Below are 12700 nucleotides of genomic sequence, written 5' to 3'. Positions count from 1 at the left end.
GGATCCTGGTCAGGGCGCATGCAGGAGTCTGTCTCTGCCTCCTCTCCTCTCACTAAATAAGGAAAAGGGGGGAAAAAAGAGTTAAGTGCCTATGGCAGCTCACTATTATAATGACATTGCATGAACGACGTGGTTTGTATGCTGCATAGTACTACTGCATAAGAAAGTCATTCAGCTCTTACTGCCACAATATTTTTTCTTATTTTTTTCAATTGTCTCTGCCCCTCTGTCAATACAGACCCTATAACTGCTCCCTAACCCCATTCTTTCTATTGTACAACATATGCTTCTCCTCATTATCAGATTCACTACGCAGCAGAGCTTCAAACATTTCAGAAATATAAATTGGAACTTTTCAAAAATCATCAATTATTCTACACTGTTTTTTAATTGAGCAAATCTCCTCAGTTACATATTAAAAGTATTCTAAAATGTGGTCTCAAATTACCTCTAACATAGTGATTCGTTCTTAACATTGGACCATCATCAATAAATATGTGCATATACATATACATGCAGAGGGTTGCATATGGTTTTATGCACAAGTTTCAAAAAAATACACATGTTCTCCACCCTCACATCCTGTCACTCTGTACACATGCTTCAAATTGCAACCATGTTAGACCATGGGCAACTTGAGGACTGACACAGTGTTTTACGCAAGAGCACATTCTCATATGCCCGGGGATACTATCTATCGTAAGTATCCCCACCAAGCAACTTGGCCTCTAGAATGGCCTCCTTGAGGTCTTTCAGAATCTGTTCATTCTCTTTATCTGCCTCCTGGTGCCTGTTACCTGGATAACTTGGGGGAAGATAAATGTCATTTCTCAGATTTTAGTCTCTACTATTCTTCCTAAAGTAAATTATTTTTATTCTGGTGGGGAATTGTTCTTACTAAAGAACTTACTAGAGCACTTATTGTGCTCACCTTGATGAACACAGGCTTCAGTTGTATTTAAATGTAATGCTTATTTGGTTCATGTCAAATCAAAATGGTATTCTAAGGTGTCTCTTTATTTTGATTTTTCCAGGTTTCTTGAGCACAGGGGATCAGGCTGCAAAAGGAAACTATGGACTCCTTGACCTCATACAGGCCTTACGATGGACTAGTGAGAACATTGGATTCTTTGGCGGTGACCCCTTACGAATCACTGTTTTTGGATCTGGTGCTGGGGGCTCATGTGTCAATCTGCTGACTTTATCCCATTATTCTGAAGGTAACCGTTGGAGCAATTCAACCAAAGGTATTATGCAGGTTGCAAATTTTGACAATTTTGGTGTCTGCATGCCACCACCATCAGTATGTGATGCTCTGTATATATTTCTCTGTTCAAACTGAGTGCCAAGTTGAACTCAATAACTTTAAAATTTTGTCTCTTCAGCTTTTGTATGCATGTTCAGATTTCTGTCAAACTCTTTGCTCCTATGGAGCTTGGTAAGGATGCCCTTTCAAGCACACTCAGAATAGTTAGCATCACAGTTTCTTTTCTTTCCTCTGAAGGGTGATTTTGGGGAAAATCAAAGGTATACACAGTTTTGTCATTTCTGTTTAGTCAGTAAACAAAATCAAAGACAGTTTGTTTTTTTAATCCAGGGATTGTGTATAATCTACGTCTAAAATAATATATATTTAGAACCCTTTGCTAGTAAGAAGGGAGCAGTTATAAGCTAGTTTTTCTAGAATGAGATTTTCACTTGTCTAAATACAGAATGGATATTTGATTATTTTGCATGCATGATCCAAAATTGTCAAAGCATCAAGGTCACTAATAGACCTTTTGATTAAAATATATATAGATAGATCTGAATTTGTGCTTTTCTCTATTTTCATCTCCAAAAGTGTTTTTTCTCCAAAGCTTGCAAAGCAGCATGGAGCACTGAGGTTTTTGAAACCCATGAAATATTTTTCTTGTCTCCATTTTCTGGCCTTGACACCCTTCTTACGTGCCTGCCCTAAGCTCATTATGTTGTTTATTTATTGACTCCCATATTACCTTGAGTTTAGTCACTCATTCAACTTACATTATTAACTTATCTCCACAAGAACAGAATTGTTTTATTGGAGAAGTTTGCAAAAGCAAATACTTTCTCTCCAATATACACACATAAGAGATAGAAAGATAGGAAATAGATATCAACATAGTCCATCTTATATTTTGTATTTTTTGTCATTTTGTATGTATTAAGTATATACTGGCAAGTGTTCATGAACCATTTTAATTCGTAAGTCTGAGTTTTATGATATAAGCACCAACTATAGAATATTTGTTTTTGGTATCACATATACATTAATGTAAAATTTTAAAAGATCACCCAGTAATTAAATGAGTATATGTACTTGGAGAATTATGTATTATTGTAGACCTAATTGATAGACATCGTTCTGTAACATCTCATGTACTGTAGTAGAATTCTGACTCAAGATGGCAAAATGGCGCATATAAGAACATTTCAATTGTATGGAGATTTTGGTCTGTAACAAAATAGCTTATTTTAAAAGAACAAAGTTAATTTTATTTTTTAGTAGAACAAATTATATTGTTCTGGCCCAGGGACTGAAGGAAGCCAGTATCTCTCTGGGTTAACGTTAGACAATTTGTTTAGACTTCTTAGGGTCATTTGGTTGCAGCTGTTATTTCCTCCCAGGACCTAGAGTTTCTAAAACTTTTTGTAAACGTTAAGCAAAAATGGCACAAAATCCAGTTTCAGCCAGTATAAAACTAGCATTTGATATAAAGAGATGAAACAATTAGCTCAATTGGCTAGCATTGCTACTTATCGATCAATGATGTGGTAAACAGCAGCAAATGGCTATGTGAACAGTTGACAATATAGCATTTCATTATCCTCTTCAAAAAAATCTGTCTGTGGCTGGCCTAACAAATGGACTTATGTTTGGGTTAGTTCTAAGCCAATTGCCACAGAGCTGCCTGATTTGACCAGGAGATACTTGGGAGATGTCTTGAAGTCACCAGGCTAATTCTGTCTTCAAGGCAGATGTAAGTCTGTAAAGCCACCAGAGTTATATCAGTGTACAGGCCTATATAAGCCAGGAGTCACCACAGCTTGCATACACACAGCAAGCACTCTCATGAATGATAAAATGTATGGTTTTCCCAATACCATCTAGAAGCTTAGTTCAGACTATATGTATTGATATGTATTTTCCCCAAAATCTTTTTTGGTATATATAATTAATGTCATTAAGCCCCTGAAAGGGGAAAAGAGATTATAGAAATCACCAGGATTATTTTAATTGTAAAGTTTTTAATTAGTAAAATATTTCTTGGAGCAAATGTTAACAAACACATAGCCTATGTAATCTTTTGAAATTATCTGTATTTATATCATTTACTCTAGCATACTTTGCTCTAGCAAACTAAAAATATGTCATAAACACATCAGAAAGTAAATGTAAATTAGTATTGTTTGACTTTTTGAATATTTTTAGGATTATCTAGAAACATATTACAGACTAAATTTTGAATATATATACATGTTTGGAGAAAAATCTAAAATTGTGCTTCTAATTTTGCGGCTGTTTTAGTACCTTTGTGAAAACTGTCCATATCTTATTAACACATAAGAGTAATTGAGCATGTGTTTAAATAACTAGACTACAAAGCTGCATTTGGGCAATGATAACAAATGTTAGTTTTTAGAAAGAAACGAGATAAATTATATTTTTAACACAAGGATTTTATTTGAACTTACCTTAAAATGTAGATAAAGTGCATTTGTAAATTTGAATGACTTGCAGCTCTAATCAAACTGCATATGGGACCATGATTTATAATTTTTAAATGCAATTAACTGAAAAGCAGTGGACCATGTCCTATTTATCTTTTACAATAAAACATATCAGTGCCCATTCAACATTGGAAAAAGTTAAATCACACCCACAAAATCCTCCCTCTGACGGGTTTTTGTTTAACCAAGTGAAAACATTTCAAATGCTATGTCTTCTTCTGAAAGATGAATATTCAGCATACTGTGTATGACATGAAGAGCTGGAAAGGTTATGTCTAAAGTGATATTCTGTTTTGTGTGCCTCAGGGCCATCCCCAGGGTACTAGCAAATCCCTAGCCCCTAGTAGTTGTATGAGCTCTCAACAGTTCTTTTCAAATAAAATCGGATTAAAACAAACATACAGAGCCATTTTGCAGGAAGGTACATGCAGCCAAATTAGAGGAAATAGCCTCAAAAGATAACATAGAGTCTGATAAAGAGATAAAGGGGAGAGAGGTGGCCCCATATGATTGGCTTTCGTAATAACATAGGTGCTTACATGTTGAGCACAGACATATCTGGGGCCTTTCACCACTAGTATTTACATAATCTCTTCCTCTCCTTGATACTGCCTTTTTGAGGCAGGCACAATTTATACCTCTTGATTCTTAAAGTGGTTGTAACTCAAAACAGAAGATTTAGCCCACCTTTCTGATTCAATACACCCTGGGGATGTCTTTATGTACTTTCTTTTAAACAAAAATGTCTTTATCTCCCTGTTCTTGAATTGTATCTGGGTTTTATATACATGTCTAAAATATCTAATATTATTGTTTTACCACAACACTATTCAAAGGTCATCTGAAATTCTTTGTTGTTTTTCCCATAGGACTTTTTCAACGAGCAATAGCTCAAAGTGGAACAGCCTTGTCCAGCTGGGCTGTTAGTTTCCAACCTGCAAAATATGCTAGAGTATTGGCCACAAAAGTGGGTTGCAATGTTTCAGATACAGTAGAATTAGTGGAATGCCTACAGAAGAAGCCTTACAAAGAACTTGTTGACCAAGATATTCAGCCAGCACGATACCACATAGCCTTTGGACCTGTGATTGATGGTGATGTAATACCAGATGACCCTCAGATATTGATGGAGCAAGGAGAGTTTCTCAACTATGATATAATGTTAGGAGTTAACCAAGGGGAGGGATTAAAATTTGTTGAAAATATAGTAGATAGTGATGATGGTATATCAGCTAGTGATTTTGACTTCGCTGTTTCCAATTTTGTTGATAATTTATATGGGTATCCGGAAGGCAAAGATGTTTTGAGAGAAACCATTAAATTCATGTATACTGACTGGGCTGACCGTCATAACCCTGAAACCAGAAGAAAAACATTATTGGCCTTGTTTACGGACCATCAGTGGGTGGCACCAGCTGTAGCTACAGCAGATCTTCACTCAAACTTTGGTTCACCTACCTATTTCTATGCCTTTTACCATCATTGCCAAACAGATCAGGTTCCAGCTTGGGCTGATGCAGCTCATGGAGATGAGGTTCCCTATGTACTAGGAATCCCCATGATTGGACCGACAGAGTTATTTCCTTGCAATTTCTCCAAAAATGATGTGATGCTGAGTGCAGTTGTAATGACATATTGGACAAATTTTGCTAAAACTGGGTATGTACTTAAAGAATAAAGTTTTCTATAATTTAATAAAAATGACCCTCTAAGCATTTAAAAATAATACACATTTTTTGCCTAAAGGTTTAAGAATAATACCAGCAATATATTAAGTTTTATTTTTCTAAATTTTCTTCCATGGTATTTCAAAAATTATCACTTTATTAGTTCTTAATTTTTAGAGGTTTATTAAGAAGACATATTTCTGTTGCATTACTCTAATATTAAAGTTATTTTTGTTTTTTAATTGTGCAAGACATTGTTATTCAACAGTGAAAAACATTATTTTATACTTCTTTCTAATTTACAGTTCTGTATGCCCTTCAATCCTCCTAACTTCCTTGTTTGCTAGGGAGGTCAAATGTTGTCAATCCCATTTTACAGAGAAGGGACATGAGGCTATCAGAGCCTCATACAGATGTTCATATGTCTGGTATGCAGCAGTACTAGAACTCAAATTCTCACCTGCCAATTCCAAATCCTGTCTTTTCCACTACTCTTTGCTGTCTCTGCTAGTTTACCTATGAGAAAATGCATAAGTAGATAAATTTTTTTATCTTTGAGTAGATAGCAGCCCATCTGTTATGGAATATAAGGTTTACTTACATTATTATTCATCTATCAATCCCCTGCAATAGGATTTATATATCTAAATTGACCCAAGTTATTGTTAAAACATGATCTAAAGCCTTGCTGAATTACCTCTTCAATTAGATATTCACTTGATACTATTTCTATTAAGAAAAAGAATAAAGTAATTTTGTTCTCATAATTGATTTTTTCTTCCCTAGTGACCCAAATCAACCAGTCCCTCAAGACACAAAATTCATCCATACCAAACCCAACCGTTTTGAAGAAGTAGCATGGACCAGATATTCCCAGAAAGACCAACTTTATCTCCATATTGGATTAAAGCCAAGAGTTAAAGAACATTATAGAGCCAATAAGGTGAACCTCTGGTTGGAGCTGGTACCTCATCTGCATAATCTCAATGACATTTCTCAGTATACCTCTACAACAACTAAAGTGCCATCAACTGACATCACTTTCAGACCTACGAGGAAAAATTCTGTCCCTGTCACATCAGCCTTTCCCACTGCCAAGCAGGATGATCCCAAACAACAACCAAGTCCATTTTCAGTGGATCAAAGAGACTACTCAACAGAGCTGAGTGTTACTATAGCAGTTGGGGCATCACTGCTGTTTCTGAACATCTTGGCATTTGCAGCCCTGTACTACAAAAAGGATAAGAGGAGACATGATGTTCATAGGAGATGCAGCCCTCAGCGCACGACTACCAATGATCTGACCCATGCACAAGAAGAGGAGATCATGTCCCTCCAGATGAAGCACACTGATTTGGATCATGAATGCGAGTCCATCCATCCACATGAGGTGGTTCTTCGGACCGCCTGCCCCCCAGATTACACACTAGCTATGAGGAGGTCACCTGATGATGTTCCTTTAATGACACCCAACACCATTACAATGATTCCCAACACTATACCAGGGATTCAGCCCTTACACACATTCAATACATTTACTGGAGGACAGAACAATACTCTGCCCCATCCCCATCCCCACCCCCATTCACATTCAACGACCAGGGTATAGCCAGATAAGAGAAACAAACTCTATTTTTTTTGAAGGATTTAAGTAAAAGATTACTGAAGATTCCTTGGCTGTCAATCCACAAGACTCTTGCTATTTAAATAAGGAGGAATATTATGTGAATATACATATCAAGAACTTTGGGGGTTTTGAAAAAATGAATTGTACATATATACACAAATTAACTTTAAAAATGAATTTCAATTGCTTGAAGCAATTGCTCTGAATGATACATTTTCATTCACATTCAAGAATTAATTTTTTGAAGATTTATGTTACATAATGGAATTAGGCATGTGGAGCACCAAATGGGAAAGAACTATGTCTGAAATATAAAAAATAAAAATAAAAAACAACCATGAATATGCACAAGGGACACACCAATGGAATGTGAGATAATTTTCACCAGTTTTTATTTGAAGCCCTTTTATTGTGTAGACCATATTTACATATTTGGATAAGTACACAAAGCACCAATGCTGTTAATGGCCTTAGCGGAGGCTCATGCTGAAATTTGCCAGTAAAAAAAGAAGTTTAAAGACTGGCAAGTACAACATTATCACATAAGTGCTGTCAGTATAAAGTTGTGGGGATAAAGGAAACTGGATATTTTTAGCACGATGTGCATGATAATTTATATGCTTGGTGGCTGTGCTGCTGATTAAGCCGTAATTAAAATTCTTCTCATCCCATTGGAGTTTTTAATAGAAGCTTCCTCCATCAATTGGCAGAACCTAAAGAAGATTTTAAGGGGCAAAAGTAATTACAATTAAATAAGTCACAGTAGTTTTGATAATAGAAGGAATTAATTATTAAAGGTATTTGAAGAAACTATAGGTATAGTGGTAAATACTCGCTGATATGAATCCCAGAACAAACAATTTCCTGTGTTTTTAATGTTCTTTCATTTCCACCTAAATAATTTATAGAAATATAACCCTAATTGGACATGTATTACAGGATCTATAATTTGCTGTGGGTTTTGTTTCTCTGTTTTTTTTCCTTTTTGTAAAGTAAAGTGTGTCCAAAGAGTTACTTGCAACAGTCTTTAATGATATGAGGATGCCCCAAATTACCACTCTGGTTACAGTTCTCAGTTAATTGATTTACTCATGTTGCATGACAAAATGTTTACTAATAACAATTCTATATAAAGTTATGTCCCTTTTCATATCACTTATCTTTCTTACTGAAGTTCATTCACTGGAATTTACTCGTGCAATCTCAGTAGAGTACAACGTAGATACAGAACCTAGAAGGAGAGTCAACACCTGGAGGATTTTAGTCTTACACGTATATGTGATTTTAAATGAATATTCTAAGACCACAGGAAACTCTTCACTCCTGTTGTTTACCAGTATCAGTATATCACAGACCTTTCCAAATGTTTGTATATGTAATCAGATGTACATTTATATTTAAAAAAAATTGTGATGGACTTAAAGAGCACATCCTGATAAATACTTTCTCTCTTACCTGTACTATATTTCTATTAGACTAAAGTTATGTGATTTTTTTTTACATTTTTTCAGATGACTAGCAATTTTGATAGTTTGTAAGATAATGCAAAGAACTTTCTCTGACAAACTAACTGCAGTAACAGAAACCTTTCTTTTCAGTTACTCTTTTTCAAGAATGAAAGCTTATTATACAAAAATAAATAAATTGTATACTACTTGATGGAAACGACTTTGTACATCTTGGCCATGTCACTGGTCATTGCGTGAAATAAAGATAATCTGGATAATGACTATTAGTCCAATGATAAGAGACATGATCTTTGCTCATTAAAGAGCTAAAATGTTTATTGCTGTTTTGTCTTTTTTTTAAAAAAAAATAGAGAGAGAAAGAGAGAAACATGACTGTCTCAGAGTCATTTTTCTAGACCAATCGAATTTTTGAAGATATATAGGTAACTTCTTCAGAAAACACACCATATATTTATAGGCAATCCTCATCTAAGATGAAACTGATGAAACTTTAACATTGTGAATTTATAAGCCCAGGAACTTGTGAAAAATGTCAGCTTTGTATATTTAAAGACTTCTTATGAGAAAGTGTTGTAGAAATAAAATATGTTAATTGTTTTCAAATGAAAACACAGGTTTCAATTCTGATCATCGAGGAAAAGGTCACCTGGAAATAAATGTGTGGTATTTCATGGAATGAGAATAGCTAGGTTCATAATGTAAGGGTGATTGAATATCATAAAGTAATGGGTAGAAAGTTATCCTTCTAAAAAAATTTAAAAGTGCTGAGCAAGACATTAAGCTGACATTAAAAGATAAAACCTATTTTGAAGAATTTCTTTGTTTATAATTCCCTCTCTTAATTATTAACTGTCAGGACAATGTACTTATTGCTCCACAACTATACATAAAAATCTCTGTTAGAAGCAAAAATTCTTCAAAATCCAAAGTGGTCTCCATGCAGTTTTGCCTGATGTGGTTATGTTTTTAGATGTGAACTGATGATTGTAAACCAATAAAAATAATTCTTTAGCATTTGAAATATTGTTTAACCAGAAAACTGTCTTTTATGATATTGATTAAGCAAAAGATAAAAACAGAAATAAAAATGATAACAAAAAAGGTATAAATGGCATCTTTCATATGCATTACTTCATTTGGCAAAATCAAACATTCTATTTTAATGATGGCCATATCTATATCTATTTACCTATTTATTGCTCTAAATTTTTCTGTCCATCAATCTACCTAGCTATACCATAACTGACATCCATTTTGTATTAATTTAAGAAAATTATTAAGGAAAACAAAGCATAGCACTATTTTCTAAATTAATGTAGTTCCAACTTTGTGGAAGTTAACACAGTTCTAGATTTTATTACTGTTCCTAAGTTGTGACAGTCATTTTGAATGAGTGTTAGCTCTTAGTTTTATAATCACAGCAGCTAGTTTTCTAAATGTAAAATGTCCCAAAATAAGTAGAACATTAAGAACTGTTTTTAAAGCTGAAACATAATTCTTAAATTTGAGAAATATTTTGAATATTGTTACTAAATTTTAACTAATTGTATAAAAATCTGTTTATTTAGCTGATAATTTTCTTTAGAAAAAAGTAAGTCACAAAAATAAAAGAATATATTTGGTATTACTTATTAACTGAATAACATAAGGCAGATTTTCCTGCTTCGTATTAAATTGCAAAGGCAAGGCTGCTTAAAGTTTATACAAACGTTTCCAACATGTTGTTTTAGAGAATGAGGTTGGAAATAAAGGTGACAGATTTCATAGTTTTAAAGTTCTAGTGACTATGTTGCCTGTGAATAAAATCCAGTTGAGTCCTACAGATATATCATGAGGTTCATCGTTAACTTCATGGAAATTAGAGTCATTTACTAAAACATTATATATCTCCTTTTAAATTGGAGAGATCACATCAGCAGCTCAAAGCAGAAAATCTGAGTGAAGTATGGAGTATTTCATTCATCTCAAATTTAAAAGTTGACAATAATGATGCACTAATATAGATTTATTGATCTGTATAACACAAAAACAGCAACACTTAAAAATAAACATTAACCATATGTAATGCTAAACTGGAAACCAGAATGGCACTAATTTTTTTTTACAAAAAAAATGCCAAAACTCAATTGTTGTATTTGTAACATATCTTTCCTTCCTTAGTCACCTGTTGGTGCTCTCAGACTGACACCTGTAATTGTATTATGAAAGGATACAAAGAATGTGGCAGATGTGTTCCAGCTTTAAAGACACTACTACATAGAAATTACTGGGATTCTTTTCTTTGGCGAGTTTCACAGAAATATTTCACAGCTTAAAATGATGAATCAAATTTTCAAGAAGTTGTCAAATATCATGGCAGTTCTCGATGCTTCTTTTTAATGTTATTGATTCAAAGTCCTGGCCTTTCCCTTATCTTTAGTAAGTAGTTGTTATAGACTTATCACTCTTTAATATGAGTGAAAGTTAGATAATTTGGTTATACTTGTGGCAACATGTTTCCAAATAAATTCAATTAATGGGCACTTCCCTGCTGAGATTTGTTATTATTCATTTAATTATCTTGTACAGCTTTACTGTTAACAACAATTGCTTTGGTTTTTTAGTCAATAAACAAAGGAAATTTCCAACAACTTTATACCTCTCCTGTACTTGATACAACAAGTATCAATCAGATATCCATCAGAAATTTCTAAAAAAAATTTTCTACTGATGCGAACATTTAGTAACCAACTTGATTCTTTTTTATAAGCATTCTGATTTGGTTTTATTCTAGAACCTTCTTGTATTTGTTTTCAGGCCAGAAATCAGTTTATTTGTTAAGGGTTGTGGAGTATACAGACTGGAATGACCAAGTAAAGGATATGAGTGCCTTCTTCCTGGGATTTTATTTATAAATCTTATCCTCTTTTTCTAGTTTACAGAGCCTGATAATTCAGTTTAAAAAGTACAACAGGATGACCATGTTATGAATCTTCAATAAAAAGATTTTATTTAGGACGATCTTTTTTTACATTTAATTTCATATTTGTATGATATCAAATGAGCTCAAATGACTTCTGGAAAACAGTGAAGTGAATTTTTGGAAAGCAACAGTTATTTAGGCACCTGATTTAATGATTCATAAGTGTGAAAACTTAAATTTCTAACAAAATTTAACTTTTTCCCAAATACTAAGTAAGTTTATTTTAAAAGAAGTTTGAAGTTGTTAAGGAAAAACATAAATTATATAGATACATAATTTTTTCCAGTCAATCATTATATATACCATATGTTATATATAGCTTAAATGCTAACCAGGCTACTTATGATGGCCCTTTCAGATTCATATATTCACAAATGACTTTGTATACCTTTCTACATATGTACTAATGGCATATAATTTAGTCCTCTGTGGAAAGGAAAACCAAAATGCTAGTAGTTTTGTGTTGATATGAATGATAACAATTAAAGCTTCTAAAACATTCTGAAAGTACAGTAACAACTCAGCAGATAAAGTTAAAGCAAAGGATCTGTTTTTGAATGCCATGTCCAGGATTGATGTCTATATTAGATGGTGTGTTCAAAAGAGATTATAGCATTTCTAATATGTGCTTTTTGCACTCATTTAGCAAAATAAAGAGACATGTCATGGTTTTTGTAAAAAAGAAACAAAGGCCATTGGGTTATCATGATTCAGTTTGTGTTTGAACATTCATGGTTTCATTGAAAACATGTTTATTATTATTAATAAATATTACTGTGTTTTCAAGTTATACTGACTTTTTTTTGTGAGCAAGAGAGAGACGAGGCAGACAGGAAGGGAGAAAGATGAGAAGCATTAACTTGTTGTTAGGGTACTTTAGTTGTTTATTGATTGCTTTCTTATATGTGCCTTGATCAGGTGCTCCAGCTGAGCCAGGGACCCCTTGCTCAAGACAGCAAGCTTGGGTTTAAGCAAGTGATCTTGGGCTTCAAAACAGCGACCATGAGGTCAGGTCTATGATCCCACATTCAAGCCAGTAACACTGTGCTTAAACTGGCAACCCTGGGATTTTTACCTGTCCTCAGCATTCCAGGTCAATGCTTTATCCACTGTGCCACCCCCTGGTCAGACAATGCTGACTATTTTTAAACTCAGAAATAATTTCTTCTCTGTTTGACACACACCAGAATAACTTTCCAAGATAAATGTTCTCTTGCAACTT

At 33.8% G+C, this 12700-nt stretch overlaps 1 protein-coding gene across 4 annotated transcripts in view; it reads left to right on the top strand.

The window, feature by feature from the left end:
• Positions 1-8777, top strand: part of NLGN1 (neuroligin 1) — a 999306-nt gene extending 990529 nt beyond the window's left edge. For all 4 annotated transcript variants that reach the window (XM_066241521.1, XM_066241523.1, XM_066241519.1 and 1 more), the window contains 3 exons: positions 1035-1247; positions 4623-5412; positions 6207-8777. In XM_066241521.1, the coding sequence (XP_066097618.1) occupies positions 1035-1247; positions 4623-5412; positions 6207-7029 (1826 nt within the window). In that variant the 3' untranslated portion in view covers positions 7030-8777. The remainder of the gene's footprint in view (positions 1-1034; positions 1248-4622; positions 5413-6206) is intronic.
• The last annotated feature ends 3923 nt before the right edge of the window (positions 8778-12700 follow it).

The sequence above is a fragment of the Saccopteryx bilineata genome, chromosome 8 (genome assembly GCF_036850765.1).
Source record: "Saccopteryx bilineata isolate mSacBil1 chromosome 8, mSacBil1_pri_phased_curated, whole genome shotgun sequence".
NCBI lineage: Eukaryota > Metazoa > Chordata > Mammalia > Chiroptera > Emballonuridae > Saccopteryx > Saccopteryx bilineata.
This window is presented reverse-complemented; position numbering and strand designations above follow the sequence as displayed.